At 57.3% G+C, this 14,223-nt stretch overlaps 1 protein-coding gene across 5 annotated transcripts in view; it reads right to left on the reverse strand.

Moving 5' to 3' along the window:
* ARHGAP44 (Rho GTPase activating protein 44) overlaps positions 1 to 14,223 on the reverse strand; it is a 164,620-nt gene that overhangs the window by 2,120 nt on the left and 148,277 nt on the right. Inside the window, exons 17-21 of one of the 5 annotated variants that reach the window (XM_055305058.1) lie at positions 12,265 to 12,282; positions 11,306 to 11,530; positions 7,040 to 7,197; positions 3,719 to 3,869; positions 1,557 to 1,607 (exon numbers count right to left, since the gene is read on the reverse strand). In XM_055305058.1, coding sequence (XP_055161033.1) covers positions 1,595 to 1,607; positions 3,719 to 3,869; positions 7,040 to 7,197; positions 11,306 to 11,530; positions 12,265 to 12,282 — 565 coding nt within the window. In that variant the 3' untranslated portion in view covers positions 1,557 to 1,594. Of the gene's footprint in view, positions 1 to 1,556; positions 1,608 to 3,491; positions 3,870 to 7,039; positions 7,198 to 11,305; positions 11,531 to 12,264; positions 12,283 to 14,223 lie in introns of all 5 variants that reach the window. The other 4 variants (XM_055305055.1, XM_055305056.1, XM_055305053.1 and 1 more) reach the window with 4 other exon arrangements.

The following is a 14,223-nucleotide window of genomic DNA, read 5'->3' on the forward strand; positions in this document are numbered from 1 at the left end:
TTAGCCTTGCTGTCATCCTGGGCCCGGACCATAGGGACATGTTCCTGGAACAAGGGCAGCCCTGGGCCAGCCTGGAATCAGGCATGGGGTGGTTTCTTAGTCTTCAGGAGTTTTAGGTAAAACCAACATTCACACCATACCAGGTGGACAGACAGACATTTGGACACGGTGTTAAAAGACATACAAACATGGAAGCTGTGGGACAAAGGTCCTTCTGTCACTCCCCCAGCCACCACCACCCCCAAAGACGGGCCTCAAAACGTCATTCCTGCCTGTCTCCATCCCACTGCCTCGGAACAGAGATGGGGTCCCAGGCTCGGCTCTGCCAGTGGCACTCGCTCCCCCTGCCTTGGGCGACAGCTACGGGATGCAGCCTTGGGCCACCCGCCCCGCAGCGTTCTGCTGGGCACCGGCCCTCCCTGCTGCTCGGGCTTAAAATCCCGTCCCTGGCATTGCAAGTGTGGCCTTGGGCGGGTTTACCCTCCCACCAGCGTCCCAGCAGATTCCCCAGAGGGAATCGCAGAACAGGAGGGCAGACTTGAAGGGGACTCAGCAGGTGCGACCCTGGCCCTTCCCTTCGACCCCTCGGGGAAAGCTACTGACGGCCAGGGAGCAGGATCTGGGGAGAGAAGCCCTCACCCACTGCTGGGATCAGAAGCACCAGGGGTGGGTGGGCATGGGACCCCCTTGTGCGGTGCCCGCCCTGAGTTTCCAGAGGACCAGGGGCTCAGCAGCTTTGGAGGAGGCTCTGGAGGGCGGGGATGGGGGGACCCTCCCCTGGTTTACTCTGCTGCCCCTGACTGCCACCAGGACACTTGATTCCCCCCCGGCTTCTCTCCTGCTCTTCCCTCGGTTTTCATTTCCAGCATCTCCTCCCCGTGGGCAGAGCAGACAGGCCGAAACCAGAATATACGTGCTCCCCAAACACCGAGAAAGGATCCGGGCGGGAAATAAGCTCCGAGTGAATCCCACCAGCGTGGGTTCTCCCGGGCTCGCCAGCTGGGTCGGCCCAGAGGAGGAGGAGAAGCGCGAGCCCACCTCGGAAAGCAGGGGTCCCCTGGGATGACCCTCAGGGTCGCTGGGAGCCCACCTGCCCCCGCAGGTGGAGGCTGTGCCTGCTGTGACCCTCCTGGGGACACACCCCGAAGCCGGGCGCACAGAGCGAGCGGGCACCGGGCAGCTCGGTCTGCGGCAGGCAACCAAGGACAGAGACGCCGCGGGCAGCACAGACCCGTTAGCCCTGAACTTCCAGACCAAAGGGGGAGGTATGGGGGGGGCTGACAGTGGGGGCTCAAAGGCCAGGGGAGGAGGGGAGGTGGGGGGAAGCCTGCTTGCGGACCTCCTCCCCTCTCCTAGCGCAAAGCCAGCCGGATGCCAGGCGGCCAGTGATCCCCCGAAAGCCAGATGAGTGGGGGGCCCGGGGTGCTCCCCGGAGGGCCGGGGTGGGGGAGGCACGGAGCACAGCTGCCATGCTGCGGGGTGGGGGGGGAGATGGGGGGTCCGAGCCACATGCAGAGCCGAGCAAGCGCTGGGCCCGGCGGGCTGGGGCCGCTTACCCTGAAATCCCCCTCACACGTATCCACAACAGCGGCCCTCATGTCACACAGCTGCAGGAACACCACGCCAGGATTCGGAGAAAGGAATAAACACGATGAAACGAGCACAAGACAAAAAACTGCCGAGTATCACAATCGGGGGTGGGGGGGACAGGCACCAAAGCGTCACAGATGCTGCACTGGCCGACATCCGGCCTGTGTGGATGGACAGAACGACAGTCTGCTGCCAAAGAACACGGACACACCACGTGTGGGGGCCAGGGCGCTGCTACCACGGGGCAGGGGGCAGCCGTTCGGGAAGGCGGGGCACCTCTGCTGCCTGCTTTGGGCCCAATTCCTCCTCCCGTGGTGTTCCCACCACCTTTCCATTCCTTCCCGGGGACACCTTGTGCTCACTGCTTCCCGCGTCCACACTGCCCCTGCCCCACATCTCTTCCCGGGTGGCTGGATGTGCTCGGAGGAGCTGCCCCGGGGTGACCTCGAGCTCTTGGTGTCACCTGTGCCTCCGGCCCCCAGGCTCACAGGGGATGCACACATCACCCCGAAGAACTACCAGTGGGAAGTGGTGCTCACTGTCAATTTTTGGGGAGGAATTTCCTTGATATCTTATAAGCCTTGGGGTAGATGTCAGCAGCTGTACCTTCAACATGAATCACATCCAAAACTAAAGAAGCCGAACAGCCAGAGGCAGCTCCCCACGATATTTAACATGTGACTCATCCATCACAATCCCTCCAATTGGATGAGCCTGATCCCAGGCATGAGAGGCTGAACCCCACAGGCTCCCCCCTCCATCTGATCAAGGGGAAAAACCTCACTCCTGGGCCAGAACACAGGAGTGCAAGTACAATCACTGTCCGAAATCCCAGCGGACCTAGGACCACCCCGCCCTTTGAAGCGCGTGGATGTGTGGGCATATGCTCGTATGTGGTGCAGTGCAGGGATGTGGTATCTGCATAGGTGTCATGTACTTGTGTATGGTGTGTGCATGCATGTATCTAAGGGGTGTGTGTGTGTGGTTTGCATGCATGTGTGTGAATCTGTGGTATCTGTGTAATGTGTGTGCAGGGAGGGGGTCTGTGTGTGGGGGAGTGCACGCACCTGTGTGACATCTGTGTTGCGTGCCTGTGTCTGGGGTGTGTGTGCTGCCTCACCTGCTACTTGGGACAACCTTGGGCTCCTGCCACAGGATGACATGCAGGGCTGGTTCTAAGCCAAGACACAGTCCAAGGCTTTGCCTACCTCCCTGAACGAGGAAAACGCTAGAAAGACTTCAGCGGTCACCAGAAACAGGCCCTGAGTCTCTAATGTCGTGTGGTCAGAGTATCTGGGGAGAGACATTGCAAAAAAAAAAACATCCTCTTTCTCCAACCAACAAACGGTTTTTTGCTAAATGCAGTGTCTGTGATCTTGCGCTTTTGCATTTTTTTGGGGAGAAAACAGCTCCATCTTTGACTTTTAAACTTTAAACTGAGTAGTTGTGAGCTTGAGCACCAACCTCCTCAAAGAACCAGAGGAACACACAGCTTTCCTGCGACCGACCCTCCGGTCAATATTGCTGGAAATACATTTTCTAACGAGGTTCTCCCATTAGGAGGAAAAAAAAAATGTCTTTGGTTCTTAGGCTCTTTTCTCGAGATGAGGGCGTGGACCTCGGTGTCTGCCTGGACTCTGCGCAAGGAAAGCCGCAGCCGCCTCACCTGTGCTGGATGCCGCGGCCCGCGGTCGCCACCCAGCCCCGGCCCCTCCCGAAGCACCGCCCCAAAGGCCTCCGACCCTCGCTCGACCCCCCGGGTTAGGAACAGAGTCGACCCCTGGGTGGGCGGCGGGCATCCCACTGGGGGAAATCCCGGGGCTGCTTTCCACGGCCTCACGCTGCGGGGCGCGGGGCTGCACCTGCGGGCAGGGATGCACCTGCGGGCGCGGCTGCCTTACCTGTAGACATGCTCTCCCCGGGGGCCATGCCGTCCAGCACCGGGGGCTCCGCGGACTGCGGGCTCGGGGCGGGCAGGCCGACGGTGGGGGGCTGCGGGGGCGGCAGGGTGGGTCTCTGTCGGGGCTTGGGGGTGGGCCGAGATTTGGCAGCGGCGCCCGCGAAGCCGGCGGGGGAGGCGAGGGGAGGGGCGGCGGCGGGGGACAGCTGGCCGGAGGCCAGGGCGTACCCCTGCGGGTAGCTCAGTCCGTAGGGCGACGGGGTGCTCGGCGGGGTGGGGGACAGGCTGAGCGGGGACGGCTGGCCGGCCGACTGGTCCGTCCCTGCCCCCGGCTGGCCGAAGGGGGCCTTGGGTGGAATCGGCGCCAGCTTCTTGGAAACTGGAAGAGAAAACACGGGGAGCACAGGGGCGTCGGCTGCGCGGCTGTCCCCGCGGCCCTGGCCCTGGCCGCACCTCCCACCCGCGCCCCCTCACCGCCCCACCAGCAGCCCAGGCGGTTTTCAAAAATTTCACCTACAACTGCGAGTTTTCATGTGTTCCCATCTGTTCACCAATCCCTCCTCCTCCCCTGGGCCCCCGCCACGGTCTGCACACGCTCCCCGGCACCGGCGGTGGCCGGCTGCCCGGTGTCCTCTCTTCACTGCACGGTGGCAAACGGCATCAGAGGCGCAGGCCCAGCAGGGGTGGAGGGTGGGGGTCAGTGGCTCCAAGGCTCAGGGAGCTCACCTGGCCACACCAGAGCAGGGGCCGTGGTGGGGAGCACACCAGCACAGGGAACTCTGACTTTTGGCTGAACCTGCCCTCCTCGCTGGCTTCTGGATCCGTGAGAGCCACACATGACCAAGTCCTGCCTCGACTTCTCTCTCTTGCCTCGTCCTTTCCTCTGAATCCTGTGTACTTGCACCCTGCATGTTTTTCCTTCCAGACCCATACACCCCCCGGGTGTAGACTCTGCAGATGTACTGTGTGTTACTTTGCCCATCACTGCCCCGAGCCCCCCTGGCCCTGCCTTCATTCGCCTCCTTTTATTCACTTGGTCCTGCTGCAGGATGACACATACGCTACACCTTTAACTCAAAATGAGCTGGTAAGAAGTCAAAATCGGATGCCCGGGAGATCTCACCGAGGCACAAACATTTTGAGAAAGCGGTCGCAGGGCAGCCCGGGTGGTGCAGCAGTTTAGCACCACCTGCAGCCTGGGGCGTGATCCTGGAGACCTGGGATGGAGTCCCATGTTGGGCTCCCTGCATGGAGCCTGCTCCTCCCTCTGCCTGTGTCTCTGCCTCTCTCTGTGTGTCTCTCATGAATAAATAAATAAATCTTAAAAAAAAAAAAGAGACAGAGAAAGTGGTCACTAACGTGTCAAAATTAAGTGAGGGCTGCTGTGGACAGCACTAAGTGCAGAAGAAAGTATCTGTTAGGTGCTCAAGAAGGCATCAGGGACTTGTCTCCCACCTCCCACAATAGAACAAAATCCATTCAAACAATGCTGCATGAGCTCCCTGGGCTCCGTCAGTGTGCCGTGTGGACAAGGACATGGTCTCTCCAAAGTGACCTCAGGTCCCCATCTCGCCTTAACCACTGGGTGCCCCAGCGGGTGATCTAAACCTCTTCTCTGCAGCAGGAAGGATGGTCTCTTCTCCAAAGGGTTGTAGCACTTAGCATCGTGCGTGGAAAGCACCACGGAATCATGACCCGCGATGAAAGCACTTCTCAGCTCTACACCCCGAGGACCGGGGGGCTTTCCCAGCTCCTGGAGCTCAGGACAGACAGTGGCTGATGCCGGGATCACTCACCAGGGGGGGCAGCCAGCCAGCGGAGCCCCACGCCACCAACGCTCCAACATGTCTTCCCCAGCACAAGCCAGAGGAGGTGTGGGTGAGGGGGGCAGCACCACGTTAAAAACCTACAAAAAGTGAAGCGCCAGGCAGTGGTGGCAGCTGGAAAAGAGACGATACCTCCCAAAGGAGGACTCGGAGCTGCTGCTGCACCTCTTGGTGGAGGAGGGACCTGGGTCATTCTCGGCTGTACTCCCTGCCTACATCCACCGTGCCATGGAATGGCCTGGAACGAGAGGGTCAACCCCGTCGGACACTGTGGCTTGGGCATCACCTTGCCTCCCAGAGCTGGAGGGAGCCTTAATGGCTTTGCACACAAAATGGCCAGAAAAGTGTGTCCGGGCCACAAAGGTGACCTGCTGGCTTTGGATGAGAGAACTGGAATGCTCAAGTTCCACTGCCACTGCTGTATCCCACCTCATACGTCTGGAAGGGAGTCCCCGAGTCCCTGCCACAGTGTCCCGGGGCAGGGGGTGGCCCACAGCACCATCATGTCCTGGTTCCACACCTCCTTCTCTGGAGAGGCTGTGCCCATCGCTCTGTTATACTCTCGATGCCCAGCACAGGGCTCTGCACAGAGTAGGGCCTCAAAACCTATCGGTAGGCCGCCCAAGGCATGACTGGGAATCAAGGGAGATATGAAAGGGCCTGGCACTGCCCCTGCAGCCCAGAGCCAGGGAGCCCAGCAGGGACCTGCTGCAGAGCACGTGGGGGTAAGGTGAACCACCCTAATTCTGAAAATCCTGGGGCTGAAAGCTGGAAAGGCCTCAGCTGAGAACATACTCAACAACATGCTCAGGACGCCTGGGTGGCTCCGTGGTTGAGTGCCTGCCTTTAGCTCAGGGCGTGACTCTGGGGTCCTGGGATCAAGTCCCATATTGGGTTCCCTGCAGGGAGCCTGCTTCTCCCTCTACCTATGTCTCTGCCTCTCTCTGTCTCTCATGAATAAATAAAATATTTAAAGAAAATAAAATCTCATTAAAAAAAACCCCTGCTATTCCAAGTTTGAGCCTTTGCTAAGAGATAATAGAACATGAAAACAAACAAGAAAGCCTAAGTACAGAGCCTAGGCAGCTCCCCATTGATGAAATGTGCCCACAGAGCAGGTCTTTCACTTTTGGAGGGTCTCACTTCAGGGGGGATAACTAGGCCTCTTGGGGGGGGGGTTCCATGGCAGATTCGGGGTCGGGCGGCCCACGGGTCAGTGTCAAAATTCTCAGCCTTCCAAAACAGAAACATCGAAGGCCAGGACTCCTGTAGAAACAATCCCATTTCCCTCCTCTGTGTCACCCTTCTAGAAACGATCCCCAGAGGCAGCCTCACCAGGCTGTGGCTCGGGGCAGGGGGCTCCCACACAGGACTCCACACAGCACCTTAAGTGGCAATGGTGAGGGCCTGGTGGGGTCCATGGATGACACACGTGTCATCCAGGGCAAGCACACTTGCATGGAGGTCTAGGGGTACGGGAGGCAGTGCCCCATGTACACCCCGACTGAGCCCGCTGTCCAAATGAGCGAGATGAGGAAGGAAGATGTGGTCCCTCTTGCAGCTGGCTAACTTCCTAAAGCTCTAACGCCTAGCCTAGGGATTTTTCACGAAGTCACACGGGCTCTCGATGTCCACGCTGATGGAGGGGAAGGAGCGTGTAGGCAGCGTGAAGAGCTCTCCCCCGGCCCAAGACCGGAGTGAGGGGCCACAGTGACGTACGCACCTTTCCGAAGAGTGTGAGGGCTCTGGTCTGGGGGCGGCTGGCTGGGGCTGGCGCCTGCTTGTGCCCCTGGCTGCGTCCCTGCACAGAGCGTCCCCTGGCTGGAGCCTGGACTCCCCTTCTGCCCAGATCCTGGAGAAAGCTCCTTGCTTTTAGCAGTGCTGGAACAGAAGCACACAAGACAAGAAAGCCCCTGAACTCAGGCAGGCACAGCACCAGCCCGTGGGTCGCAACCCCACGGGCTTCTCTGGGCCAGCTCTGGTCTGCCCCCATGCCCGTCAGAGATGCTCTGGGAGGTGACTGTCCCCTCGTGGGCCCTGGGGACCTGGGTTCTGCTCCCATCTCCATGCCCCTGGCACTCGCTCATGGCCAGCTCTCTCCAGCATACCAGAACCAAGAGGACTTCCCAGGGTCACCGAGCTATGCGAGGGCTCACTGCCCGGTTTCGTGGCCGCGGCTCTCTGCTGACCTGCACCACAAGCAGGGGTGCACCTCTGGGACCCATCCTGGATGTGAGTCCCAGCAGGCAGGAGGGTTAACCCAGTGCCCCATGGGGCTCCCAGATGTGACCCATTCAGGTCCCAGCCCTTCAGGCTTGGGGGGGGGGGAGGAACACTGGTCAGGGCCAATGGCAAGGAGGGCCTCTGGCGTCCCTTGAATTGACAAAGGGACACCCTGGGTCACGGTTTCCCAAAGGGGATTCATCCTTCACTGCTGCCTCTCTGCCAGGAGTCCTAAGGATATGGTACATGTTAACAGACACCCTACCCCACTCCACAGAACAGGGACAGCAAATATACAGCCACGTCTTCACTCCCCAACATCCCTCCACAGCAGACATTGCTAATTGAGCTCCAGATGTCCCCCGGGCCCACCCTGAGCCCCCCAGAAGGTGCTTGCTCTTCCTCCCACTTATGTTCTAGGCAGCCCCTGGCAAATTAGGATGAAAGCTACCTGCCGCCCCTGCTGGAAACCACCTGGATTCTAATGCCCTCTAGTAGGGCATGGGGGCGGATAGGAACCTAAATCCTTTGCAACGGCTACTTCCTTTCCTATGAAAACATGCAGGGCCTATTTCTTCTCTAAATTTACTTAGAGGCCCCAGATATTAAAGAGCTAGAGATATGCCGCCCCTTCCCGGCAGGGTATGGGGTATGGCAAGGAGGGGGGGGAAGCAGGGACCAGGACTGGGGCAGCCAAAGCCAAAGTTCAATTAGTTTTCCCCTAAGTGAAGGAGTGAAGACAATGTCATGTTCAAGGCCACAGTAAACTCTCTCCTTAGGGTGAGCATCAAACCACACCTGGGCCACTGCCCCCTCCCTCCCCAAAAGCTATTTCATCCAGGGGGTCTGGAGAGCGACTCCTTTCTCTGTGCTGTTCATAAAAAGCAACCTGTAGGTCCAACACCTGTCTTTTATTCTTCCTCGGACCCAAAGTCACCAGGCACTCACATATTAAGGCTGAATATCTATCTACCCTTCCCTCCACCTCTACCACCATTGAGAGGCAGTTAAAACAACAAAAAATACAAAACAGCCACCTGGGTGGCTCAGTGGTTGAGCATCTACCTTTGGCTCAGGTCATGATCCTGGGGTCCTGGGATCGAGTCCCACATTGGGCTCCCCACAGGGAGCCTTCTTCTCTCTCTGCCTCTGTCTCTGCCTCTCTGTGTCTCTCATGAATAAAGAAAATCTTAAAACACACACACACAAGCCACAAAACAAGCAAACAGTAAAATTTGCTTCTTGTGGCCTGCCAGACTCTTCTTCCTTCCTCAGGATTGACAAGACTAGGAACAAAGAGTTCATCCTTTTCCTGCCTACCTGATGCAAGCCCCCCACCAGAGAAACAAGTGTTTCTCTACGGAGCCTTGCTACTGTCTCTCCAGCATCAGCACAGCTGACCCGGTGGGAGAGGTGGGGTATACAGGGCTTACCAAGGAGCACTCGATGGAGGAGGCTCAGGACATGCTTGAGGACAGGTCAGTTCTGGGGACGGGTGACTCAGTGAGCTGGGGTGCAAAGAGGCAGGAGGCAGAGTTCGGGGGCAGAGTTAATGCCAAGCAGAGGAGTGGGATGCAGAGGTTGGGCTTGGCTGGAGAGGACTGCTAGGCCTGGGTGAAGAATGGGGAGGCTGGAGGGGGCCAGAGGGAAGGGAGGACCTACCATTCTCAGGGGGAGGGGGGATGCATAACAGGCAGCCAGGAACTGGAAGAGACATCATCTGACTGCAAATGTCCAGAAAACAGAAACAAAACCAAAAAAAACCCAATGGAACACCCATTTGTATTGGGAGGAAACCATATGGGCAGAGAAAAAGAGTGGTAGAGGAGAGACAAGAACGTGGCCACCCAAGGGAAAGCCTCAGAGTTGGTGAACCCAAGAAAAAGGGACAGTATGAGCAATGGGGATGACTCCTAATTACTCTGAGCTAGCAGGTGGTGATCCCTATCCGTGAGCGACCCTCAAGGCCAACCACCCGGGAACACCTTTAGCGGCTGGGAAATCCATTTCTGAGGGCCATTTTCAGAAATAGCTTTTTTTTTTTTTTACATCCAATCATGTTTAGCACCAAGTGTTGACTGTAAGATAGGAAACCAGGACAAAGCCAGTAAGGGTGCAAAAGCAGAAGGGTCCCAGCAGGTCTCCTACTTGTTCACTTCCTCCTCGTCAGCCTCTCTGAGCCACAGAGATGATTCTCTGCTGAACTTGTTCTCCTACCCCTGCATCATCTCCCAAGTGGGAATGAAGCCTAGCGAGCACCCAGCCAGGGCTGGCGTCCTCTCGCCCTGAGCTGGAGCCATCAGCAATGACCCAAGCACATCCACTATCAGCTCCCCGCTCCCGAACTCTGACTATCCATTTCCCTTTATCATTGACCCATTTCATGGGGAAAGTATCTTCTATTCATTAAAGGGGGAAAAAAACCCACAAATGCCCTACAATCCCTTCATTTAGGGAGTTGGTATTTGTGTGTGAGTGTGTGTGTACAAAGATTGGGCAAAGGGGCACCACTAAGTGTCTGACTCTTGGTTTTGGCTGAGATCGTGATTTCAGGATCATGAGATGGAGCCCCACATTGGGTTCCAAGCTCAGTGCTGAGTCGGCTGGAGATTCTCTCCCTCTCCCTCTGCCCCTCTCTCTTGGGTGCGTTCTCTCTCTCTAAAATAAATAAATCTTAAAAAAAAAATTAGATGAGGGATCCCTGGGTGGCGCAGCAGTTTGGCGCCTGCCTTTGGCCCAGGGCGTGATCCTGGAGACCAGGGATCGAATCCCACGTCGGGCTCCCGGTGCATGGAGCCTGCTTCTCCCTCTGCCTGTGTCTCTGCCTCTCTCTATCTCTCTGTGTGACTATCATAAATAAATTAAAAAAAAATTAGATGAGAAGGTTCAGTTTCCCAAAGCCTCCAAAGTTTTTCCAGCAGGAGCCATGACAGGGGATGCAGTGTCGTCTAACAGAATGCACATCGGCATCTGATTTGAAGTAGCTTTCCCACTTCTCCAAACTGTTTTAGAGCAGATAGAAATACCCAGCAAAGTAGTGTCGGTCATCCAACATCCAGGATGCCCATTTGGAAGAAGGGCCAGACGTGGCCTATGCGCCCTGTTATGTGTCAGCACGCATCTACACGTTGGGATGGGCCCTCTGTCACACCTTTCATCTCTGATTGGACTCAGTCCTCCACAAACATTCACTGAACTAGTGACACCACGAGCTTGCCAGCTTTCTTCTTCCCTGGAAAGAACGGAAACACAACCCCCGGGGGCAGGCTGCCCAGGTCCCCAGGCCACCCCCATCCAAGACCACATGAGACCACCACTCCTTTCCTGATTTGCACCCATGCAAGCAGGGGAAACAGCTCCTATGAATCTAAAGGCAGAGCAGGGAAGGGGAGAAATTACGGCAATCCTGGGTTTTCCTGGATTTCAAAATGGGAAAGTCATTGCAGGCAGAGGAAGGGGAGCCGGGAGCTGGCAACTTCGCACACTCACGGCTTTAGCGAGTTTCCACCTTGCACGCGTGCTGGGGGATGCTATTCTCGGAAGCTGGGGCTCCATCTGACAATCGGGGGTGGGGTGGGGGCTGCAAGGGGAGGGGCTGGGAACCACTAGCTCCCTGCCAGCAGGATGCAGAAAGCCAAACAGGAATGCTCGGAAGGGGCGGGGGGCGGGGGGCGGGGGTGGTGACGGCATCCAGGCATCCCCGAGGCCGGAGGGGGCGCAGCCAACCCGCCCCGTCCCGCGCCCCGGGCCGGCCGGCCCCGCTTACCTGGTGCGCTCGGCCCCGGGCTGGAGGCCCAGGCCCGACGGCGACAGCGAGGGCGCGGCGGGGCCGTCCAGGGGCTGCTCCGGGAGGGGCGATGGCAGAGGCGCGGCAAGCTCGGCGGGCGGCGGCGCGGGGGGCTGCATGGTGGGCGGGGCGCAGGACGCCTTCCTGCCGGCCGAGGAGCCTCTTCGAGCCACCCAGGACGTGTCCATGACCCTCACGCCCATGCTGGCGAGGGACACAAAGACACCCGCTTACCCACGCGTGACGAGGGGCAGGCGCCCTCCCCCGCGCAGCGGACACACTCAAGCACGGCCGCCGGGGAGCAGCAGCGCAGCCGCAGCCGCAGCCGCAGCCCCCTCCTGGGCCCGGGGAAGCGACGCTGCTGGGCCACCGCCGCGCACCAGCAGCCCCGGGCGCACGCGGCTGGCGGCTCGCTTCCACCCTCTGCCCAAGCCAGCTGGCCTCGATCTGCGCGTGGAATCCAAGCTGTGCCCAGAGCAGAATGCAGCCCCTCTGGGAGCACTCCCTCCCTCCCCCAAGTGGGGGGTGGGGGAGGGCAGGGCTGGGGGGTATGAGGAGGGGAGGGGGCCAGGGAGCAGCATCGCACTAGAACGAGGCACTGATCAGCAGGAGACAACTAAATATCCATCCTTTTTTTTTTTTTTTTTTTTTTTTTTAGCACTTGGCCCCAGTCGGTCTCCTGGTCTGGCCCCAGGGCCCTGGCCAGAGCTACAGCCTCTGCAGGCCACACCCGCCCGTCTACCCGGCAGGTAGGGGGCTGACCAGCCCTAAGGTCACTCCGCGCTGCGACTGTTTTAACGATGGAGACACAGCTTCCGTTAAGTCGGCCAAGCAACCAAACACGGCACATTCACTCTCTGGCAGAGCTCACTAAGGCATGGCTTGCTTTGTTCTCAAGAGATTGAACATGGCCTCGTAGCTACCCGAGGATACCGTACCTTTGGATTTTCCTAAGGCTGCAGGGACAAGAAACATACAGATATTAGTGTCAAAAAAACTATGCCTTCCTTTGGACACACAGGTTTTCTCGTCAAGGTCAGAGTCTGGGCCTGGGGCTTTTCCTGGGCCATGAAATTGTTCCAATGTAGCTGGCCTCTCTAGTTACAGTGACTGTTCTGTTGGGGCGAAGGGGGTGTCCTTTATTCCAAGGTGAATAAAGAGAGAAGCTGGAGCTTTGATATTGGGGTGTGTGGAGATGGGGGTTGAGGAGTAGAGGGTGTCATAGCGGACAATTGGTCGAAATAGCCACCTGCTGGCTTCCACATTACATGATTGAGGAGGCTATTAAGTCTTTCCTCTGGCCTAGGAGGTAACTGGTACTGTGAAGTCAAGACCTTCACTAAGCCAAGACCTAACATTTCCAGTCCTAGAGGTGACACGGAGAATGAAACTTCCCAGCGTCGGCATCTGTCGGGTAGAGGCACAGTGGGAGCGTGGGTATGAGGGCGACTGGGTGCTTACTTCGACCCACAACGGTCGGAGGCACAGAGCTAGACACTCTGAATTCTGTCCACCCTCACGGGCATTTATTTACCTTAGAGACAAGTGGCAAGATTCAACAAACAAAAAGCGTTCAAGTTTGGAGACTGGTTGGAGCAGCCAGGATTTGAGTCCTTTAAGGAAATAAGCAGTGGGATGCAGCCTGCAGCATGGTTCAGAGAGGTTTGCACTAAAAGCTCAGCATGCGCTAGGATGGGGACAGCCCAATGACACTCATGTCTAGTGTCATTGTCATTGCTATTTCTCACCTCCCTTGCATAGCTCGGAAGACACACCTGGGGAGCTGGGGGGTTTCGGGGGCTGGGTCTCTCTTTCCAGGACCCACTAGCATTCAAGTCATCTTGCATCTGAGGACTCTCGGACCATAAATAAGCATCTTCTACAGTAGATCCAGAATCATTCTTGGAGGCCAGGCACAACTTGTGGACGAGATCCAGTTGCATCCCCTGACATCTGAAGGGACTATAAAACTATGGGCTTCAGAATTTATCAGGAGGAGAAGTGCAAGAAGCTTAATATTCCACGTGGGGTAGGGACCATCTGGTGCAATGGTAGGCGAGGTAGGCGAGGGTGACACGCATGCACAATGCCTGCCACGGCGTCCAACAGAAGGAGCCCTAGGGGAGGTGGGTATCACTCCATTTTCCTTACCCTATGCTCCTTCACTTAGACCTTTCCCATTTGGGGAGGGGGGTGCGGGGAGTGCGGGGCAGGCATGGGCTCCAGGATCAGGGCTCTTGGGGGATGGCATCTACTTCCAAGGGCATCTTCAAGCAGCAGCAACCTAGACACCAGGCTCCCCAGTGATCTGGTTTACCAAGCGAAGCGGCCAGCCGGGGCATGAGGCACAGACTGAGCAAGACCTGCTAAGTTATCAGTGGCCAGAATCAGCAGCCCAGAACTAAATAGCTGAGCATACACTTCAGCTTTCACAAAGAGACCGCTGTGCCCTGTGCAATCTCCACTCTCCCAGCTCGAATTCCTTTCTTAGGGGAGGCAGCACCTTGCGTTCACAGCGCATGTGCAACAAACATTCGCTGATCTCTTCAAAAAGAAAATTTAAACCTCTACACAGTGAATCAATCACAAAGGCAGGGCTCTTGGTGGAGCATTTTTAAGAAAAAAAATTGGTATAAATACACGGACATGGCGATCCCTGGGTGGCTCAGTGGTTTAGCGCCTGCCTTCAGCCCAGGGCGTGATCCTGGAGTCCCGGGATCGAGACCTGCATGGGGCTCCCTGCACGGAGCCTGCTTCTCCCTCTGCCTGTGTCTCTGCCTCTCTCTCTGTGTCTCTCATGAATAAATAAATAAAATCTTTAAAATAAATAAATAAACAATGAGAACTGGCTTTATACTATATGTAGGCAAATCAAACTCAATTAAAAAATATATTAA

Source organism: Nyctereutes procyonoides, unplaced genomic scaffold (genome assembly GCF_905146905.1).
Source record: "Nyctereutes procyonoides isolate TBG_1078 unplaced genomic scaffold, NYPRO_anot_genome, whole genome shotgun sequence".
In the NCBI taxonomy this organism is placed as follows: domain Eukaryota; kingdom Metazoa; phylum Chordata; class Mammalia; order Carnivora; family Canidae; genus Nyctereutes; species Nyctereutes procyonoides.